This window comes from Rhinopithecus bieti, unplaced genomic scaffold, assembly GCF_001698545.2.
Source record: "Rhinopithecus bieti isolate Rb0 unplaced genomic scaffold, ASM169854v2 scaffold_17826, whole genome shotgun sequence".
NCBI classification, from domain to species: Eukaryota; Metazoa; Chordata; class Mammalia; order Primates; family Cercopithecidae; genus Rhinopithecus; species Rhinopithecus bieti.
The window spans coordinates 72,089-93,742 of NW_016809016.1; the positions used below are offsets into that span (position 1 = coordinate 72,089).

Sequence of the window (21,654 nt, forward strand, 5' to 3'; positions counted from 1 at the left end):
AATGTAACTATGGCATAAATGTTTTACTTTTAGGTCATTTACTTGTTTTACTATATTTAGAAAATTATTATCTTCAAATCGTGAATAATTTTACCATCTTTTTATATCTTTCGAATCTTGTCAAGTTATAGCCAATGACCTATGAAATTATGATTTTTTTTAAAGTGTTAAGGTTTTCTAAGAAAGGATGCAATCAAATTTATAAAGTTTGAGAAATAGAAGAAAATAGTATATATTAGCCATTTGTAGGACACAACGTTGTATATTTCTTAAGCCAAATTATTTTGATGTTATATCTTCGCTGATTTCCTATATACTAGACTCTCCAAATTCTGAAAGATTTTTTCTTTATACAGTTGTCTTTGTAGGAACTTTTGTTTTATATACGTAGGTGGTATGCTATTTGCTAATGACTTTTATATCCCTTTAGAAAACAAGCAGTTTATCATTACATACTGTTCATCTTAATACACTGTAGTACTTCTGATCCTAAATTCTAGTTTGATGTTAACTTTTCCTTCCCAATTTTCCCAGTAACTCTTCCATCCATTCCTATTTGTTTTATTTACCTTGCCTTTAGGCCTATTCTTATAAACATTGCAGTTACATTTATTTTCTAATAGGAGGATTCAGCCTATTCACCAAATTAAATGTAAGTTCTTATCCATTTCACTTAAATACATTTTACTTTGCTTTAATTTCTTCTGATTCTTTACCTTATTTTTATTCTCTTTGTGAAGTTTATGTTGATCTCCTTTTTTCCTAATTTCTTCTCTGCTTTTCAATTCTGACAGTGGTTACCCTCAGTTTAACAATGCTAACTAAAATCACAGTTTCCTTTAATATCAAATGTAGCATTAACTCTCCCTCTGCAGTATAGTTTATTTATTGTCTGATTCCCTAGTCATCAAAGTTGAAATACCCTTTAGGATACCTTTATTTTTACCTTTCCGTGCCTGTGCTTTGTCGATACTTGATTATTTTTCAGCTTTTGATTAGCATTTTTCATTATGGTATATTTCTTCCAATTCAAAAATTCTTGTTTAATATTTACCATGACAAAATTTTAATCACACTGTCATCCTCCTGGAAGATGTAATTGTACTGCAAAATTAATTATCCACTGGTTTCCCTCTCTTCACCTCCCTATCTAAAAGTTTCTCTTCTGACTAAAATATCATTGATTCAGGGCTGCCTCAAGATTTCCCTTGAGTAGGATACATATCTAAAATATTGCATATTTTGAAATTCCTTGACATGTTGGGGGCTGGACACTGAATTATTCTGTCTTCCTAGTCCACATTCTACCCCTTTGGGGAGTTCTTTAGTTTTCAGCGCCAAAGAGGACAAGTCAGATATTAGACTTATACAGTTCCTTTATACACAACTAGTGTGTTGCAAGTCCAGGTTTTTAAATTTTTCCTTGGAATTTAACATTTTTACTAAAATATTACTAAGGGTATGGATGTATTTTCTATTCATCCCAGTGGGGCAACCAAGTGGGCCCTCACAAACAGCAGATCAGAGAAACACTTCCTTTATTCGCTGTTTCATTAATAGCTTTGCACCATCTGTTTCACTTTGTCCTTTGGGACATGCTTTCATATTAGGTCCTTGGCATCTGTCCTCCCAGCCCACCTTTTCCTTTCTTTCCATCTCATGGTGGGGTTGCCCTAGATTGTGAAACATTTCCTTCACATTATCTTTGGGGTCACTAATGCAGATCTCTTTACATACCGAATGTTTTAATTCAACAAATCAGGTCTTGTCTTTGAATTCTCCATTTGGATGTCTTTGAAAGATCCTATGAGTTATGTGTTACAATTCTCATCATCTGAGGCTTCCATTGGCTCAGTTTCAACTGCCAGCCACCTGTTCCAGGTGCGTACCTTAGTCTGTCCTCTTTTTCCACTGCATGCTCATGGTTTTGTCTGTTCAGTAGTCATGTCAAACTGTTGGGTCATGGATGGTAAACACAGCAGTTTTTGCTCTTTGGAGCCAGCACTGGGCAAACTGACCAGCTTTAGCTGATGAGGCATAAGGCAGGCCTTTGTGTCCCCCAAGTTCTCCCCAAGTGTGAGGAAATATTTCCCAACCTCAAAAACCAGGACCAGCTCAGTGCCAGAGTGCAGCTCCCAGTCCTGGACCTCCAGGATTCTAAAGTGTGCACTCTTCTACAAAGGGATTCAGGCATCTGATCTAGGATAAGCCTTAATCTAGTTAACAGCATCCTGGGTTTTCTTTCACTCTAAGGAAGGGCTTCTGTACCCCTTGCACTGTAGCTCCTACCCAGCACAAAACAGAACCCAGTTCACCCAGGATCAGTACTAAACAGGTCCTGGGGCAACCAGTTTTCTCAAGTGTGCCCTCCAGAAATGGCCGGTTTGCCCAGGGAAGATAATGGATAATTAAGCTTTCCTATTTTCCCCAGTCCCATTCTTCAGGATCTCACCATGTTAAATCATTCCAGTGAAGTCCTATTCCAGTTAATGGCAAGATTGGATGTAATACATCAACTTAAGAGAAACTATTTACTTTCAGAGAACAATTTGACATGCAGGTAAAAATACATGGTCCTTTTTTCTTTGATTTATTATTCCATTGCTAAATATCTAGCCTTGGGAAATAATTTTTAATCAGAAAATGTTACATGAAGACCTATATTATTTATAAAGTAAAAAACTGCCAATGACTTAACTCTCCATTAGTAGGAGAATAAGTGAATTAGGGACCCACACGTGATGAAACAGGCATCAATGGCTTTGAAAATCATTTAAAGTCGTCAGTGAAGTAGAAAAGGGCACCTGTATGAATCTGACTATGGAAATATCATATACAAAAAATCGTAAGGCAATGGAAATCTACCAAGATGGTAACGGTGGTTAGATACAGGCTGTTTGTGAGGACTCTTTTCAACTCCCCCACCTTCCTTTCCTTACATCTTAAAATACAGTAGGTAATAAAATGGTGCTGAAAATACTCTTTATAAACTAAACATACTGCTAACAAAGTAAAGGACTGCGACTTGATAAAGTAATTGTGACATGTAAATGGCTTCTTCAGAAGGTGTTTAAAGTGCTTATTGACAGTTTTCTGGGGCTGTAAACTCTATCTCAGCAAATGTTTTATGAGTAAACTCCATTTTAGCCCTTACTGGATCAATCATTTGCTCAGAAAACGCTGCCTTGAGGTTGTTTACCAGAGTTTCTCCCTGGCTTCCAGAGGATGTGGTGATAAATAAAAGGTATGACCGTGGGCATTAAGGAGAAAGCCCAGGTCTACCGAATGCAATTCAGCTCGGCTTCCAAGAGCGACTTCTTATCCCAGTGTGGACAGAAATGCCAAGCTGCACCTGTGAGTGGCACAAAACCAGGTGACAGATGTGGAATTAAATGAAATCTCAAGAGCTAGCAGCTGAACTAAAGAACACTTTCAGAAAGAAGATTTGCGAGCATTGACTTTCCATTTAGAACCCCACACAACGCCCCTGACTCCCTACAGTGGCAGCCCCGGCATTAAGCTTCCCTCATCAAGGAAGTCAAATCTGCCTCAACACAATTTTCTTTTAAATATACTAATTTTCTCTGCTGCTGGTGATACCTAATCACTTAAATTATTTATGATGTTTCCGGTTGTTTACAGCAGCCTTGCAAAGCAGCGAGCCTAGGCAAATGCTGCCCTACCACCATCTAAAACCATTTTTATCACTTGACTTTTCTGTGACGTGTCTGCAGAGGGGTTTTATGTATAGAGAGAACAGCACCGGTTCCCTTTCCCCAGGCAACAGATGTGCAAATCCCAGATCCTTTGGTGAGCTGGGAAGGGATAAGCTTAACTAAGCAAAGGGTCTTCGTGCTCACTGGTTTAAGGCTTCTGCTAAAGCCCAGGTTTTATAGTTTTACCATTCAGCTAAATTAATTGATCCCACTAATTCTATATCTGAGTATTGATCCTAAGGAAAGAATTCTGGCATAAAGGAGGAAAAGGGTACTCACCTAAAGCTGTGCATGATCGCCTTGTTTGTAAATGGATTCCATCTAAATGCTCGGCTTGGGGTGTGATTCATTTATGGTCATTCTACTTGATGGAAGACTCACACAGTCATTTAAATGCTGGTGAAGTTTATTTTAGGCCATTGAAAAGTGAGACTGTCTCAGGTTCTTCGGTCCCTAACAGCTGTGCTTTTTAAGTCTCTCAGCAGTTTTTCCTGCTCTTTCTTCCCTTATTTTTTTTTCCTTGAGACAGGGTCTCACTCTGTCACCCGGGCTGGAGTACAGTGGCACAGTCTCAGCTCAGTGCAACCTCTGCCACCCAGGCTTGAGCTATCCTCCTGTCTCAGCCTCCCAAAGTGCTGGGATTACAGACCTGAGCTACCGTGCCTGGGTCTTCCCTTATTGCATCTTCTTTCATCTCAGTGCTCCTAAAAATGCTCTGGGGGTGGAAAACTATCAAAGTTGCAAAAGCTGCACATAGGGAAATGGCTATGCAGAAAAGCCTAATATTCCCTCCTCTGAGTCAAGTTCATGAATTTTTATTGCATGGACTGTTGTTATGGCTGTTCAAAGGTCTGAATATCCCTGTTTAGTTTTTATAGCCAAATTACAGACCCTGATTTCTCTATCTGGAAAACAACCAAAATGAGAAAACAAGATGGGTATTGGGGGGTACTAACCAAGCCCACATCAACCCACTGAGATTCAGAACTACAGTTTTTTAGGTCAGCCAGAGAGAATCTGACCACAGAACTCACTCAGCCCATGTCGAGCTTTAGCCCATGTGGAGCTTTGTGGTTCTGCAGTAGGGGGAATGAAAAGATCCTGGGAGATGGTACTGCCTACAGGTCAGGCACTGCAAAAACATAGGCCTGATATGTGGGTCTGAGCCTATGAGAGAGGCCATCATCGAGTCTCTGGAGCTCCAGAATCACAGTAAGTAAATACCCAGTCATCTACCCAAACCCGAGCCCTGACTCCACACAGCAGGGAGCTCCATTCCTAACCCTTCATCCTGAGCAAACTTGCCACATTTTTAAATATAGCTCAAGACCAAGCCTATCCAAACTGATTAATCAAAGGAGAGACTCAGTATCTTCAAGGCCTGGGAAAATCAAAAGAACCAGGAAGGAAATCTGCTTCAGTCTTCTCTAGAGAGAAGTTGGGGTTCATGCATTTTTGTCCCCAGGACAGGCCAAGACAGGCCCTCACTGGAGGCTATCAGACTTTTTGACAGGATTCCTAAAGACCCACTGGCACCAAAAAAGCATCCAGAAAGGATGAGTCTATCTAGGAAGGCATCATCTGGCCTGGCTCTTGCTGAAATGAAACTATGAGGAACTTACAAGTACCAGCACCCTTTCCTTCACTGCCTACGCAGAATCACACAGCATTCTCCAAGAAAGGAGGATGCTGGGAGGGAAAACCCAGGAAACTCTGGGGAATTCGCAAAAAGGAATTCTTGTATGATGTCTCATGCTTGGGCTAGATAATTCTCAATGGGCTTAAGTCCCTCAGCCAATGGTATTCATAGGCCATTTCTACCCCCACCAGCAGGCATAGCTCAGGGAACCCTTACTGGCGTATCTCCACTCACCAGGACTGGCCGCATCTCACAGAAAACCAGGAGGGAAGCCAGCTCTATGTCCTCGCTGTACCCATTCTTCAGAGGAACAGACCTGAATCCTGAAGCAGAACAAGGAGGAAAATGCAAAGGCAGGTAATTAATGACAGACCTTAGATTTTTTTGGAGGATGCCCAGGGATCACAGGCCTAGTTCAAAGAGAAGAGAAGTCAGTGCCCCCTGCTGGGGGCTGACTTTGTGGAAGCCGGAGGTCCTATCCTGATGGTTAGGGATACAGGCCAACAGCTATGACTGACTGGTCCATACAGGGAAGCAAGTTTAAAAACATCTACCATCACTCAGAAGAAATTAAAACCCACAGAACATTCCACATTGAGTGTAGTGGTTGCAGCTGTGGTTCAATTCCTTAAATACTCCTGAGACCAAAAGAGTAGTGAATCCTCATCCATTTCCTCCACTTAGAGCCTTAGAAAGCACAGGACCAGGGAGTGTGTTTTATCTTTAAAGATTTCCAATGGGAGGAAATCTTTCTGTCCCTTAGTAGTTCATAGCAGTATTGATCTTCCTCCTCCGAAAGCCATTCCCTGTTTACAAGTAGGACCTATGTTTGACAGTCATTTAAATGTTTATTTTTATTTAGGGCTGAAGGGTGGGGCGAGTTGGAGCTGAATCTTCCCCACCCCACCCCATTCAGTCATGTTTAAGGCAACACATCTCAAAGGTTGGTTTGCTGGCTTCTTTTAATTTAGTATAAAAGAACACAGGGCTAAAACAGAACTGTCACTCCCACCCAATCCTCCTCTCTGTCCTAAAAGGAACCATTGTTAACAGTATCTTTCCCAAGATTGCCTATGCATATGTTTGAGTTGCTTTTAAATCACAAATGAGAGTGCCTTACCAGTTAGCATTGTATCTTAGAGATTGTTTCTGTGGTCCTAGTTTGTCTTGAAAGCATTTATATCATATCTACTGATTCTCCAAGACAAGCAATGCCCAAAATAGGACCCTCCCACTGTTTCCTCTGTGCCTTCCACCATTCAGATTTTGGGCTTATTTCTCTTGGAACATTTTATACTCTCAGTTCATTTATCACCTTCAAACAATATCCATTGAATCCCTTTCCACTGCTTATGAAGAGGAAAGTCGCATACTTACACAAACCTGTACCTTTTCTCCTTTTCTTCCCCCAACTTCTCCTTTTACACCCCTAAGGTGTATGATTTCTGTATGGACATGGTGTATAATATTTGCATTCCATTTTGTAACCATAATTCTCCCACAAAGAGAGGCTTATGTTTTTCTGGCATTTTAATATAAAATTCTTAAACATACAGCAACACTAAAAAAGTATTACAAAGAACACTTGTATACCCACCACCTAGATTGTATGAAACTTTCACTCTACAGTTGTCCCCTTGATATCTATGGAGGACTCATTCAGGACTTCCCCAGATACCAAAATCCTTGGATGCTCAAGTTCCTGATATGAAATGACATAGTTGGCCAAGTATGGTGGCTCATGCCTGTAATCCTGGCAATTGGGGAGGGCAAGGCAGGAGGATCACTTGAAGCCAGGAGTTCAAGACTAGCCTAGGCAACATAGCAAGACCCCATCTCTACAAAAAATAAAATAAAAAATTTAGCTGGGCACGGTGATGCACACCTGTAGTCCCAGCTACTAGGGAGACTAAGGCAGGAGGATTGCTTGAGCCGAGGAGTCTGAAGCTGCCGTGAGCTATGATGATCATAGTGGTGTGACACCACTGAATTTCAGCCTCAGTGACAGAGGAAGACCCTGTCTCTAAATAATTAAATGATGTAGTATTTGCATATAACCTATGCACATCCTCCCATATATTTTATCTCTAGATCATTTTAATATCCAAGACAATACAAATACTGTGTAACTGTTATACTGTATTAAGGAATAAGAAAAAAGTCTGTATATGTTTGATACATAACGTTTTCAAAAATATTTTCAATCCAAGCTTGGCTGGTTGAGTCCACAGATCCAGAGGGCCGACTGTGCTTGTTTTGTCATGTATTTATCCACCCATCAATCCATCTTATTTATGTATACAATTCAAAGTATGACAAAGACATCATTATACTTTCCCCAGCATGCATCTCGCCACCCATAGCTCAGTATTGGTTTACAGTGTTCGTCTTCTGATACACAATTTTATACATAAGGAAATGTACAGATTCCTATTTTTTAATGGCTCGATGCTCATCATCTTACTGAACTCTGTGGATGCCTTCATTGGCTAAATGTGTCCTCTTTTGTTCTCTTCAAAATGAGCCCATGGGACACAGAATTCCTGAGCTGTGCATGTTTGAGAGCATCCGTCCTTTGATTTTATAGTTGAATGACAGTTTGAGTGGGTATAAAATCTGAATATTTTATACCCACTCTTTTCCTGGTAGGGTTTTGGGGACACTGCTCTCATTGAATATACTGCTGTGAAGAAGTCTTCTGACCTATTTTTTCCCTACGGATACAATGTGATTTTTGTTGCTAGTTTGTTTTTTGCCTTGACCAAGCCTCACAGAATTCTTGCAGTCTAGCCCAGTGACAGACCAACATTAATGCAAATATGAATCACCTGTGAATCTTGTTAAAATGCAGATTCTGACTTGGGAAGTCTGGGGTGAAGCCTGAGATTCTGCATCTCTAATGAGCTAATCTGTGGACAGTGGGGAAGAATTAAGTCTATGTTATGGTTTGGCTCTGTGTCCCCACCCAAATCTCATGTTGAATTGGGATCCCCAGTGTTGGAGCTGGGGCCTGATGGGAGGTGACTGGATCATGGGGGTGGACTTCCCACTTGCTGATCTCATGATAGTGAGTTCTCATGAGATGGGGTTGTTTAAAAGTGTGTAGTACCTCCCCCTTCACTCGCTCTCTTTTCCTCCTTCTGGCCATGTAAATATGTGCTGGTTTCCCCTCGTACCAGGATTGCAAATTTCCTGAGGCCTCCCCAGAAACAAAAGCCTGTACAGCCTGCAGAACTGTGAGTCAATCAAACCTCTTTTCTTCATAAATTACCCAGTCTCAAGTATGTCTTTATAGCAGTGTGAGAACGGACTAATACAGTCTAGCTGCTGATTGACTGTTAGGATGAACTGGAATGACGGCTCCATGGCGTTCCGAGAGGCTATCAGGTAGCCTGTATACTCCAATAGCATGGTTCCAGGCCAGACAGTACTATCTGACACTAGGCAAGTGCCTCTTAAATCAGAGACTTGAGCTCTGCCCCCATGGCCAGCTATCTCCAGCTCTGTGTAACTTCTCTCACTGCCCAAGTCCCATTTTTACGCACTGGGCAGCCCTCCTTGTATACTGGAGTCTGCTCAAAGGTGTTTCCCAATTTCACCCAAAACAGAATCATTTTTCTTCTTATTTCTAGTCATTTCACAGGGGAAAGGGAAATACAGACACGTTTTAAAGTAAGATCAATGCTTCGGGCTTTGAGGGCCCAGTGAGAGGGCAGCCTGCAGAGGAGGAACACGGGGTTCGAAATTAGACATTCCTGGGTTTGAATCTCAGCTCTGGTCCTACAGGTGTGTGACCTTGAGCACATTAAGTCATAGTTTCTAGGCCTCAAAGTGCTCAGAATTTTAAAACCAAAGATAAAACCCCTTTCACAGGATTACTGTGAGGATTAAAAGAGAAAGTTTAAGGTACCTAACACAATAAAGGCTGCTTCTTTCCTTCCTGCGCTCCAGCTGGTTTAAAAGCTTAAGTGCATCTCTAATGACAATGGGCGAAGTTTATTTTTTGAGTTTGGAAGCCCCTCAATGCCTTCTGTTCACTCTATTTCATTCCTCCCATGAATATGGATGTGCCAGGCACTGCTAGGCGCTAGAAAGGAGCGAGGAAAGGTCCCTGCTGAGAGTATCTCACAGTCGGGGGAGGATGAGGTCACATTTTTAATCTCCCTTGAGGTTTTGACCTTTGTTTTTTCTAAATCTCCAAGCTAAGTCATTGCATTCTGCAGATGAATTGACACACTTTGATGCCCAGTAAGGTAAGGAGGTTTTATCATCAACTCTGACATCTCTGCAAGGCACTGGGAGGGGTTATGAGGGTCATGGCCTTCATCCTTCAAGACGATGTCAGGGTAACCAGGGGGTTTCAGCACAGCTACCTGGATGAGTCCAGTAGAGGAACTGGCAGGCAGTTACCATAACAAGAAGTCTGTTACAGCATCAACGCTAGGAAGCTAAAGATGTACCAGAAGCTATACTTCCTGCACCAGAAGAATTGGTTGCATTCCTACGCCTTATTAGACTAATCTAAAAGAAGCAAATTAAGGAATCAGCCTCAGTGCTGGGTTCAAAGTAGTTCACAGGCCAGACACAGTGGCTCATGCCGTAATCTCATCACTTTTTTTCTGACCAACATGGCAAAACTCCATCTCTACTAAAAATACAAAAATTAGCCAGATGTGGTAGTGTGCACCTGGAGTCCCAGCTACACAGGAGACTGAGGCAGAGGTTACAGTGAGCTGAGATCACCCACTGCACTCCAGCCTGAGCGACAGAGCAAGACTCTCTCTTAAAAAAAAAAAAAAAAAAAAAAAAGGTAGTTTATAGTGTGGGTGAGTTAACCCAGAAGGGTTGCCAAATATCAGGCCTCTTACAGATGAATACTTATTATTTATTGCTAGAGTAGCAATATTCATGAAAATGAACATTTCTAGAGTGCTAAAAAAAAAAAAAAAAAAAAAAAATCAAAGTTTAAACATTTTCCCAAAGTCTTAACTTGCTGAGGAATTCATTTCCTCAATGGTAAGATAGGCTGCCTTGACACAGTTTGGTTTTCTCAAAGTGCCATCCAAGGACCACCTGGGGAGCTGCCTAAAGATGCACGCTCCTGGGCCCCATCCTCGGCTGACGCAGCACCCTGTGGTGGGTCCAGGAACCTGCATTTTCTTTTGAGTCTTGCTCTGTCACCTAGGCCGGAGTGCAGTGGTGCAACCTCAGCCTCCCAAGTAGCTAGGATTACAGGTGTGAGCCACCGTGCCCGGCCAGCACCTGGATTTTCTAGCATGCCTGCTGCTCAGAAATTGGGCTCCTGCCCAGTAGCAGAAATGGTCAGGTTTATGATATTATACTAAGAAAGGTGGAGGTTGAGGGAATGTCTGAAAACAAAAAGGATCCAATTCAGCTCTTCGTTGAGCCCCAGGTTTCCAAACAACATCAAAAGACTGTATTTTATATAAGTAACTAAAATGACAGTCATCTTTCTCTTGAAAAATGATCCTCAGAAAACAAGGGAACAGTGACCTCTTGAGGAATCCGGAAGAATCTATGATCTCATGCACCATGCATCAGAAATACTAAAGGAAGAGGAAGAAGGAAATTCAACATCCAGCAAGGAAGGGCCTATTTGACAAACATTATACCTCAAATCCGGTGGGAAAGTAAATATATAGAAACTAAGGAGAGCCGGTTTGTTTTTGTAAACGACTGGCTCTAGAAGCAGCAGGGTCCCAAATCCCCTCACCTGGAGGTGTCTCTCTCCGCCGTGCAGGAGGGGCTCAGTCATCTGGAATTCAACAGTGTTCTTAAGAGCTGGTCGTATGACCCAGCTTGGCTTGGTTGCAGAAAAATACGAAATGACCCTCCTCATACCATGAAGGGGTTTTGTGTTTTCTTCAGCAGGGAAGAAAACTAACAATTCAAAGAAGTAAATTAACCCGCCCAAGAGGAAGGTGAATTCTGAAGGATTTGGGGAGTTGGACTCTCGAGATTGTAACTCCCCCTCCCAAGATGCCAAAGGTCTCTCCCTTGCCACCCTCTCACACTGCCAGCCAGAGAGCAGGAGGGAGATCAACCCAGACTTAGCCCTGGCTAGGGAGAAGCAAACCGTGTATAATATTACAAAATGAAATCAAACTGCAGTGCCAGGTTGACGATCCACTAACAATCCAATTTTGCATGTAGACATCCCACTTCGAGGGGCATAGCCTCCCCTGTCACCCGCTTCCTCCCACCTGTGTGCTACATGACAGGCTGTACGTGCACCAGCTCTCCAAGCCACCCAGTCGGTTTTACAGTGATTCCATCCAAACCAGGAAAAATGATTTTTCATTCTTTCTGAAGCCAGCAGCCAAACCAAAGTACAATGCCAGCCCAGATTGAACATCTTAATTAAAATGCCTCTTACCTGATTTGATTGCTTTAATGGGGTAAGTGGCATGAGCAAGAAAGTTGGGATCACTGAACATATCTTCTTCGTAAACCACAAAGCGCAGAAATGCCAGGTTTGGGTCATAAATTTCAAATGTCACCTTCTCCTGTGTTGGAGCCCAGATAGGGCTGAGGCCATTATCATCTGGAAGGAGATCAAAGCTCATTAGAGGCCGCCTTGGAGCTGCCCCCTTCTGGTAAGACAATCTCTGCATCCTTCAGCTGTGAATCCCCTTAGCAACCATGTAAATAAATATGCATCTATGCCAAGATCTAAGAAAATCTGAGTAATTTTCTTCACTCCCCCACCCCACCTTGAGCAATCCTTGAAGCTGCTGTTGCAGGCTGGTCCCTTGGTGAGCAGAGCAAGGAGACCACCTCCCATCTCCCCTCCCCAGGATGGGGGAGAAGGGAAGAGGGGAGGTGTTCGCAGAGCAGGAAGGTGGAATTTGGAAAAGATGAAAGAGGAGAAGAGAGCCTGCAAGCCACATCCACCAGCAGGGGATTCTACAGCTAGCAGGTGAGAGCCCAAGCCTCACAGAGCAAGCAAGCAGCAATCCTGCAACTCTCCAAAAATGCCAGTTTACTCGGTCAGCATCTGAGTTGTTCATTCGGCTACTTTTTACCAGGGGCAAGGTTCCTGTGCCTTAGAAGGCCCACCATTCGCGGTTCCCTCCTGGCTTTTCCTGGAAGAGCAAGCATTCCTCCTGCCCTCTAGGGGCTACGCTCCCCCAGGTTAGGCTGATCCTCTGGTCAGGTCAGCCATGTAGGTTCACCCCCTCTCTCCGTGTCTCTGCCTCTTGGCCTTTGACTCAGTAGATCAATCAGATTGGGCTGTTGCACAAAGAGGACGAACCTAGTGTCAGGGCCTCACCTAGGATTCCAGACTTGAGTTACAGGCAGGCAAACAGCACTGGGGGAAGGTCTAAGGATTTAATAAAGTGGCCCTTTGTATCCCCTCCTCAAGCTGAGCCACATGGGCAAGAGGGAGGAAAGAAAACCTTGGACCACTAAAGTGCATTGCAAAATACCCCATGAAGAGCACTCCCACAAAGGAGTCACTGGCCGGACGTTTCAAAGCAGAGGGGCCAAGGCGACTTACTCACAACCGTCGTCTTGAACTTGTTGTTGTCATAGTCGGCGCCACAGATCTCTACCTCTACAAAGGGACAGGCAATACTTCGTCCAAGTTTGGGGAGATGGCGAGCACCGAGAACCTGGGACACCGAAGGGAAGCATTGGAACCCTCCTGGGGTCCTGAACAAACAGCCTAGCATGGATTGCGACTGGGTTCTAGAGTGACACTGGATGAGTTCAATGCCAGCCCTAATTTTCCCAAATTCACTGGAGAAGCCAGAGCAACCTTCTGCGGTGGATGAAGGTGGACTGTGGTATATCCCACAGTTCCTCAGCATCAGCCTGGGTCTCAGCCCCATAGGCCACCTGACTCAACAGGTAAAACTCACCTGAGCTCATGCATGCACATCCATGCCCAAGTAGGTGCCTCTGATCAAGGCAGAGCTTAATCACTGGATCTCCCCACCCCCAGGAAAGGCTGAGGGACAACGTGGCATTCTTTTTGTAACTGCAGTTTACTTAAAGGCCTGTGTTTACATATGCTTCTTCCCCGCACCGCCCTTAATTTCATGAGAAATGCAATTCATTTCTCTACTTTTCAAAAATTCTTACAAAGTAACAGCACTTTCTCTGAAAATCAGATGAATTTTAACAAGCCCTGGAACTGGACAAAGTAAGGAAAAAAATGTCTCCATTAAGACCAAATGGCTGTTTCCCATGTTTTCTTTCTCTTTCCAGCCAGAGGCTGACCTCACCGAGACCCCAGAAAGACAGGGTCACACCTCACCCCCACAGACGACAAGGGGAAGTGGGTTTGAGGTTTCCCCTCCCTTTCCTCTTCTCCCAAACGACCGTGGAGTATACTGTAAGAAAAAGATCCTCACACACTGCCTGAATGTGGGTAGTTTAGTTTAAACAAGACAACAAGCCTTCCTAGCCATGGGTTCCCCGCTCTCAAGGCAGCGTCGGCCCAGCCCCCAGGGAGGGCAGCTGGCTCCCCTGGCAGGAAGGGAGGGCTGGCTTTACCTTGACCGTCAGTGTCATCAGGATCTTCCTCTGGGACTCGGGTGGCATTGGGTCATATTTCTCTGTCCTCATGCTCTCAGGCTGCAGAACGTAGCCCGTGCGCCCATTGAGAGAAAACAGCGCGTGATTCATCTGCATGAACTTATCTGGGAAGGAAAGTGAAGGCCTGCTGTGAGTCAGGCATGAACATGCTAGCCTCCTAGGCCAGGAGTTCCTAGGTGGGGAATGAATTACACCTTTTCCCAACATGAATGTGAGGCAGCTATTAAAGTAAGTATCTCACTTGAAGAAAATATAGGGTTTCTAGACAACAAAATCCCAGACTGGGGAACACCTTTCCAAGTATGTCACAAAATCCCGAATCAAAAGAAAAGATTCAAACTAGTGAAAAGTATCTATGTAGAAACAAATTGCATAGGCTATTTTAATTCAAATGACAAATACATGAATATAAATTTTTAACCTCTTAGTTCTGATACATCTATGCTATAAATACCTACTGCATAGATACGTCGGGTAAGAAGCACAAACACTTTGCAGAAAAGAAAAGTCACTGCTCCTTAAATAAGAGAAAAACTGGTTAATGTCACAAGAAGAACCTCTAATGGACTACAGTATGTCAGTGTTCACCTCTCAGTTGTGCAAACGCCAACAAGTTCAACGAAACTCAGTGAAGTTATACAAAGAGTGGACTCCAACCTCCACCTATTTGCATCTCCGCCCACAAGCTCTCTGGAGGGCAGTCTGGCAGCGTGGCTTAGCTCAGGCACACCTGCAGGCACATCTTCAGTGGTTTCTTCAGGGCAAAGTGGATCAAAATGCAAGTGCTGCTGGACCCTCCCTGCGCTTCTGAGAATTCTGTCCCACAGACATATTCCTACATCTGTGGAATGGCGCTCACGTCAGGGTACAGAAGGCAGTGCTGTCTGTGACGCAAATAATGGGGAACACCTACACGTGCCTACACGGGGACTTGCTAAATAAATGATTGTTCCATTCAATGGAATCCAAGGTGGCTACAAAAAGAATGTAAAGGAGGCTACTGATGAATAGATCCCCGAAAGAGGTTTTAAATAACAACAACAAAAGCACAAAGCCCCATGATTTATGCAACCACTTGGTGTCCAGAAGTCTGTGTATGTTGGTTGTGCCACCATATGAATGTCTCTGGAAGAAAGTCTGAGCAGAATGCCCTCCCAGAGCAACAGGCCAGGAGAAGAGGGCTCCAAAGATGCTTTAATTACATGAGCTAATGCATTTTCTATTTCTCTTAGGCCAGACTAAGTCAGCCTCTGTTACTTGCAATCATGAAGCCTGCCTGAGCCAAGCACCCTTCGGTCCGCTCATCCCTCCGTTCAGCTGCTGGACCTCATACGAACCAGCACTCTGCTGAACCGTGCAGTCCCTCAGACAAACCACTCATTCCTGGACACCACATGGCATCTCTGACCCAAGCTGACTTGGCCTGGAGTGATTGCCACCACCACCTTGCAGGGACTGGACTACCTTCAGTCTGCCTTTACCTGCCGTCTGGAAATTGAGTGCCACCATCTGAGAACCGCACAGCCAGAGGCGGAAGGGGTCGTAGTTTGAAGAGTCAACTCTTTGTCCCTTTGGGTAGACGCGGGTCAGGCCCTTTTGATTGTACCTCAGGAGGTCGACGGGCTTCTGCCTGCTGATGCTGTCAGCCTTCGTCTCCACAAAGGAGCGGATTTCTCGGAAGTCAGGATTTTCTGCACACAGAGAAAAAGGTCAACGCTACTTCTGTGTCTCATCTCTGCATTTTCTTAATGTTCGGTGCAATGGCTGGATGCTCCGATTATAAAAGGAAACCAGGAATCTCCCTCTTTGACATTCAGGGGGTTCTGATGATATTGTCCCAATTGGTGTCACTACGGACTTTTGCCCTCTGGGGGTTCCAGGTATTAAAAAGGGACCTAGTTTTCCCACCGCCTTTTAGTCTAGAATTATTGTAATTTACTTTTTTTTAAACTACCAACATCCTTGAACAAGAAAACACAAAAGCAGTAGTTACAGAAGAGGGAATATGGGGATGGTTTTAGGTGAGAGAAAATCTTGGGAGTGGAAGATCCAGAGAGATCACAGACACAAGATGAACACACTGAGAATCACCTGCCACTGCCCACAGGTAGAGTTGCGATGTGGGTGCCTGGGCGGGAAAGGGAGAACAAAAGGAGAGGGAAAGGGACAGGCCTCATCTTGGCTCCCTCCCCTCCAGCTGTGGTGGGATAGCAGGCAGTCAACACGCTGAGCCTGCTGAGTCCTGAGCTTTGACATCTGTCCCTGAACAGAGGTTCCTAGGGACTGGCCTCCCAGTAAGTTAACTCAGGGGTCTAGTATAGTCTGGCTGGTCTTCTCTTCTAAGATGAAAGATAAGGAAGCACCCCAAAGAAAAAAATATGTACGGCATCATCAAAAACTTGCTACCTGCAGAACATGGTGGAAGGCCCCTTTTTTAACTATATCTGTGGTGGGCTGAGTAATGGCCCCTGAAGATGTCCAGGCCTTAATCTCTGGAGCCTGTGCATGTGTCACTTGATATGGCAGAATAGACTTTGCAGGTGTGATTAAGGAGCTTGAAATGGGAGACTTAGCCTGGAATATCCAGGTAGACCTAATGCACCACAAGGGTCCTTATAACAGGGAAGCAGGAGAGGAGAAGCCCATGTGACCACAAGCCAAGGAATGCCAGCAGCCCCCAGAAACTGGAAGAAGGAATTGCTTTCCCCTCTGGAGGGAACACAGCCCTGCTGACACCCTGATGTTGACCCCGACACCGATTTCAGACTCTGGCCTCCAGAAATGTGCAAGAATAAATGTTGTTTTCAGCCACATTTGTGGTAATGGCAATAAGAACTAATCCACCCACTAAGTGGGTGATATGGTTTAGCTGTGTCCCCACCCAAATTTCACCTTGAATTGTAGCTCCCATAATTCCCACGTGTTATGGGAGGGACCTGGTAGGAGGTAATTTAATCATGGGGGTTTCCCCTGTACTGTTCCTGTGGTAGTAAGTCTCACGAGATGTGATGGTTTTATGCGGGGTTTCCCCTTTGCTTGGTTCTCATTCTCTCTCATCTGCTGCCAGGTAAGATGTGCCTTTCACCTTCTGCCATAATTGTGAGGCCTCTCCAGCCACGTGGAACTGTGAGTCCATTAAACCTCTTTTTCCTTATAAATTACTCAGTCCCAAGTATGTCTTTATCGGCAGCATGAAAATGGACTAATACAGTGGGTTTTCCTACTGAGACACCAAAAGAGCTGCTTCCACCAGCTCCCTCACCTGGAGGACAAACCCGAGGTGAGGCCATCTCCCGGGAGCAGTTAAGAACAGGAGCATGCACCCACTCTGCCCTCTCTGAAAATAGCAAACTCGAAAGGAAGGAAGTTTTCACTGCAGTTATAGGGCAGATTCTTAGGGAAGATGTTACCTAAGTTGTCCTTGGTTTTGCTGGTTGGTTTGCAGTAGACCACCAGATCAGAGAGCTCGATGGCGATGGACTGGTTCTTCTCCCAGTACTTCATGTTGTTCTCCTGTTTGGAGTTCACCGTCTTTAGTGCCCGCCCCTGAGAAATCCCATCTTCCCAGCTCGCCCTGTGTTTTTTCTCCTGCATCCCCACTTTGCTTTCTCGCATGCTCGGATCTTTAACATGGTTGAATGTTTTCCTTTCCTGAAGACAACCCTGCTCCTCTCATTTCTTCCTCTGTCAAAATTCTTGACAAAGCTATTTCCACGAGGATTTGGTGTCCAGCTCAGTCCTGGCCATAGCCCTCAAATATAGCTGAGGTCAGGATGGCAGGGGAAGGGGGCTCTTCTCTGTCACCACCCCTCTGTCCTTAACTCTGCCTCCTGTCCCCTCCCCTAAAGCCACACTGTTAGAGTGTCTCAAATTCTAGTTCTTCAAATCCTCGTGGGCTCTGTGGACCCCAGCATCTTTGTCATAACTGCTCCCCAACTCTGCCCATCAGGGCTCTCTCCAAGGGACCACACTACCCAGTGGCCAGACTATGTGCCATGGACTCGGGAGGTGCCTTCTTCAGAGGACCCACCGCCAAATCTAACTCCTTGCATGTAAGGATGAGTTTCTCACTTCACCCCAAAGCAGGCAACCCTGTTGGGCCTCCCCAAATTCTACCAGACTTTTATTGGCCAAGGGAGGACCTTGAGAGAATATTTAGATTATAACGGTCACCATTTGGGGGGTGCTTAGCTCTAGGCGTCACAGGCTAAGCACTGGATGGATACTACCTAAGTCAGTCCACACCCTGACAGGGAGAATTATCTCCGTTTAACAGAAGTTGAGTAGCTTATCTCAGCCTTCACAGCCAGCCAGTGTCGAGACCAGATGCTGCCAAAGCCCTGTTAACACGGGGTGGGCTCCTGCCCCGCCCACCACATGCTCCAGCTCTGCTTTGTCCCTCACACCCCGTCAGCTGCCAGGTTCTGGAGACAATCTCACTAAAATGCCTCCTGCATCCAGACCCAGACTTCCTATCCCGGCTCCCACTGAACCACAGCAATGCCCTCCTGACTACTCGTCCTGCTGCCCATATACCCTCACCCCACTGGTCCATCAAATCCCTCCTTCTAGACCCAGCCCAAATCATTCCTTCTCTGGGAAGCTGATGTGCTTAGGCTTTGTGTCCCCATTCAAATCTCTCATCTTAAATTGTAATCCTCAGGTGTTGAGGGAAAGACCTGGTGGGAGGTGACTGGATCATGGGCTCGGTTTCCCCCATGCTGTTCTCATGATAACAGCGAGTTCACCAAGATCTCCTGGTTTTATAAGGCAGTTTTCCCTGCTCTTGCTTACCTAGTCTAGGGTAATATCTTTATAGCAGTGTAAAAACGAACTAATCTGTGGATTAGCTCCAGCCAGGACTGGGAAGGGATATTGCCCTCTTGGAACCTGCCAAATCACTCACTGCCTCAGCTGGTGGGTTCTGCTTCTCACCGTCCCTTGCCTGACTGTCCTACATTAATGCCATTCAGTGCCAGTGCACAGACCTTACTTCCCCACTGAGATATGGCCCTTGATGGCAGGGCTGTGCACATAGCAAGTCTTCAGGTGATGGTGGTCACTAGGTGAGAGGGGCAACATGACCCAGTTGTTAAGACAGTGGGAACTGGAACGTGAGTTTGAAAGCCGGCCCGGCTGTTCTCAGACTGTGCCAGCTGGGCAAGCCATACAGTCTCCTCGTACCTCAGTTTTCTCAGCTGTAAAATGAGGCCGTTATGAATCCTTACCTCACAGGGCTATTGCAAAAATTAAACAAAGAGGCCTTCGCACTCTCTGGGCACATGGTAGCTACTCATACTGCCCCAGGAGACACCTCCCCTAGGCAAACAACCAGAAAGTCATGTTTTGTAAACAAGCAGGTGAAGGCACCCAATTTCTTCTGTAAGAACGCCTTCACGCATGAGTGCTGACAATTCCCAGGGCCAAAGTGGACCTTGGCAGTGACCAGCAAACGAGCCTTTTACGTGAGCTCCAGCTGTGACCACATCATCAGGACAGCTTCGAGTGTGACTCTAAGCCCCTGATACTGGCTCTAGCTTGTCCACATACCCCCAGCTTCTGTCAGCCCTTTCCATCCTTCCTGAATGTCCTTGGGGACACAGCAAGCTCTAGGGGTCAGGCTGGAAGGGCTGTGGTGGGTGGAAAGTGCATGAACTAACAGGTAAAGAAGGTGTCAGCCAAGCAGTCAATAGCCAAGTGCTGGAACAGAAACCAAAGCCATGTTTCTTTTCCAAACCTCAGGTGTTTTCTCCTGGTCCTTGAATTAACTTGACTTTGTACTCTTAGTGCACAGTTTACACCACGGGGTTGTCAGCAGACAGGAAACCCCAGAAATAGCACAGCTCACCTCCAATGACAACAGAATTGCTTAAAATGAGGGAGTGGGCATGCCTGTCGAATTCTGGAATGTTGGCCTCACACAAAACTACAGCGCTATGGCAAGGTATGGGGCTTCACTTTTTCTGTTTCCTCCCAACCTCAGCAGAAGACAATATCAGTTCAGGAAGAAACGCCAGCTGCTGCTTCAAAATTGCATGACAAGGCCAGGCACAGTGGCTCGTAATCCTAGCATTTTGGGAGGCTGAGGTGGGCGGATCACTTCAGGTCAGGAGTTCAAGACCAGCCTGGCCAACATGGTGAAACCCCATCTCTACTAAAAAATACAAAAATTGGCTGGGAATGGTGATAGGCGCCTGTAATCCTAGCTACTTGGTTGGCTGAGGCAGGAGAATCACTTGAACCCAAGAGGTGGAGGCTGCAGTGAACCAAGACCCCGCTGCTGCACTCCAGCCTGGGCAACAGAGTGAAACTCTGTCTCAAAAAAACAAAACACAAAAACTGCATGACAATTACTCTCTGGGCCTGCAGCTGTCATCTCAGAATGGGAAGTCACAATACAGTTGGTGAGACTCTGGAAACCCACTAACTAGAAGGATTTTGTGACTGCCCTCCACCATCAATGAGGTGGCTACAGACCGTGTAACAATGCAGGCACTTAGGGACAAGCAGAGGTCCTGGCAGTGAGCAGACAGTTTATCTGCCGCTGGTTGCCCGAGAGTGGAATGGGGCCTTCTTCCTTTGCCCCCCAACACCAGCTCCCCAAAAGGGGTAGCTGTGCTCAGTGCGGGAACTCCGTCAACTCTGCTGTCCCGTTTTTTTCTTTACCCCTCAGATATAATAATAGAACTTTAAAAATCATTCTCATGAAATCTCAGCAAATATAAAAACCAATTCGGAAGGAATGTAGACCAAAGGCCGCCAACAGCAGCCTTGAACAGCTCAGCTTCATTTCAGAAACCCTCACGCAGCAGGAGAGGAGGTGCAAGGCAGGGGAGAGACAGAGCCTTCTAGGAAAATAACACCTTTCCCCATTAAAGCAAAGCAGAGAGAGACGGAATACGCTATTTGGAGATTTTTCAAATAAACCTCAGGGTTGTGGCGCCCCCCTGTGCCTCAGAGCTGTACTGCAGCATCAGAGGCACTCGAGGGCCTAGAAGAGACGGCTTCACTGGGAAAGCCAGACGGACAGCACAGCTGGCTACAAGCTCATGGTTCCTCCCCCATGGCTGGTGGTGTGAAAAGCCATGGGAAGAAGTAGGAGCCCTAGGGAAGGCCCCCAGGAGATCCTAGGTCAGAGAAAGACGATGTCCCACCAGGGAGGGTACCCATGGACTGGCCCCCTCTGCAAAGTCTCCGAAAGAGGACACAACGATCCTCTCGTGACCAGGGACTGGCCAAGATGTGAGGCCCTCCCAAGGGGGAAAAAAAAATGACCTGGCCACTGGTGGATGACTAAGTATCTTGGAGGACAGACTCACTGACGCTAGCCAGAAGTCAGAAGGCACGAGAGGCCCCAGGAAGGCTTTAATCAGCCCTTGGGGTCAAGATCTACCTTAGAAGCAAATGGGTCCATGGGAAACCCTACAATTTCTTTCCAGTTCTGCAGCCACAAGGACAGCCCTTACTCCATCATCAAAGACAGAGCATTGCCCATGTCGCTCTGGTATAATGACAAGGCAGTGATTACTTTTGAGTTATGAATTTGGTTCCTCATTTTGCAGACAAGGAAACTGAGGCCCAGAGCAGTGTGGTTGCTTGCCCAGGGTCCAGCCCTGCCAGGATGCAAACTCCAGTATGCCCAGCTCCAGACCTCCTATTCTTATCCAGAAGCTCACACCTTCCCAAAACACTTTCAGCCAGAGACTAGTACTTCAGGTAGCACAGCCCCAAAAA

At 45.4% G+C, this 21,654-nt stretch overlaps 1 protein-coding gene across 2 annotated transcripts in view; it reads right to left on the reverse strand.

Moving 5' to 3' along the window:
• The window catches only part of PLCG2 (phospholipase C gamma 2), a 218,497-nt gene that overhangs the window by 11,731 nt on the left and 185,112 nt on the right, over positions 1–21,654 (reverse strand). For both annotated transcript variants that reach the window (XM_017888219.1, XM_017888218.1), the window contains 6 exons: positions 17,331–17,433; positions 15,402–15,611; positions 13,879–14,024; positions 12,878–12,992; positions 11,753–11,920; positions 5,590–5,678 (listed from right to left, as the gene is read on the reverse strand). In XM_017888219.1, the coding sequence (XP_017743708.1) occupies positions 5,590–5,678; positions 11,753–11,920; positions 12,878–12,992; positions 13,879–14,024; positions 15,402–15,611; positions 17,331–17,433 (831 nt within the window). The remainder of the gene's footprint in view (positions 1–5,589; positions 5,679–11,752; positions 11,921–12,877; positions 12,993–13,878; positions 14,025–15,401; positions 15,612–17,330; positions 17,434–21,654) is intronic.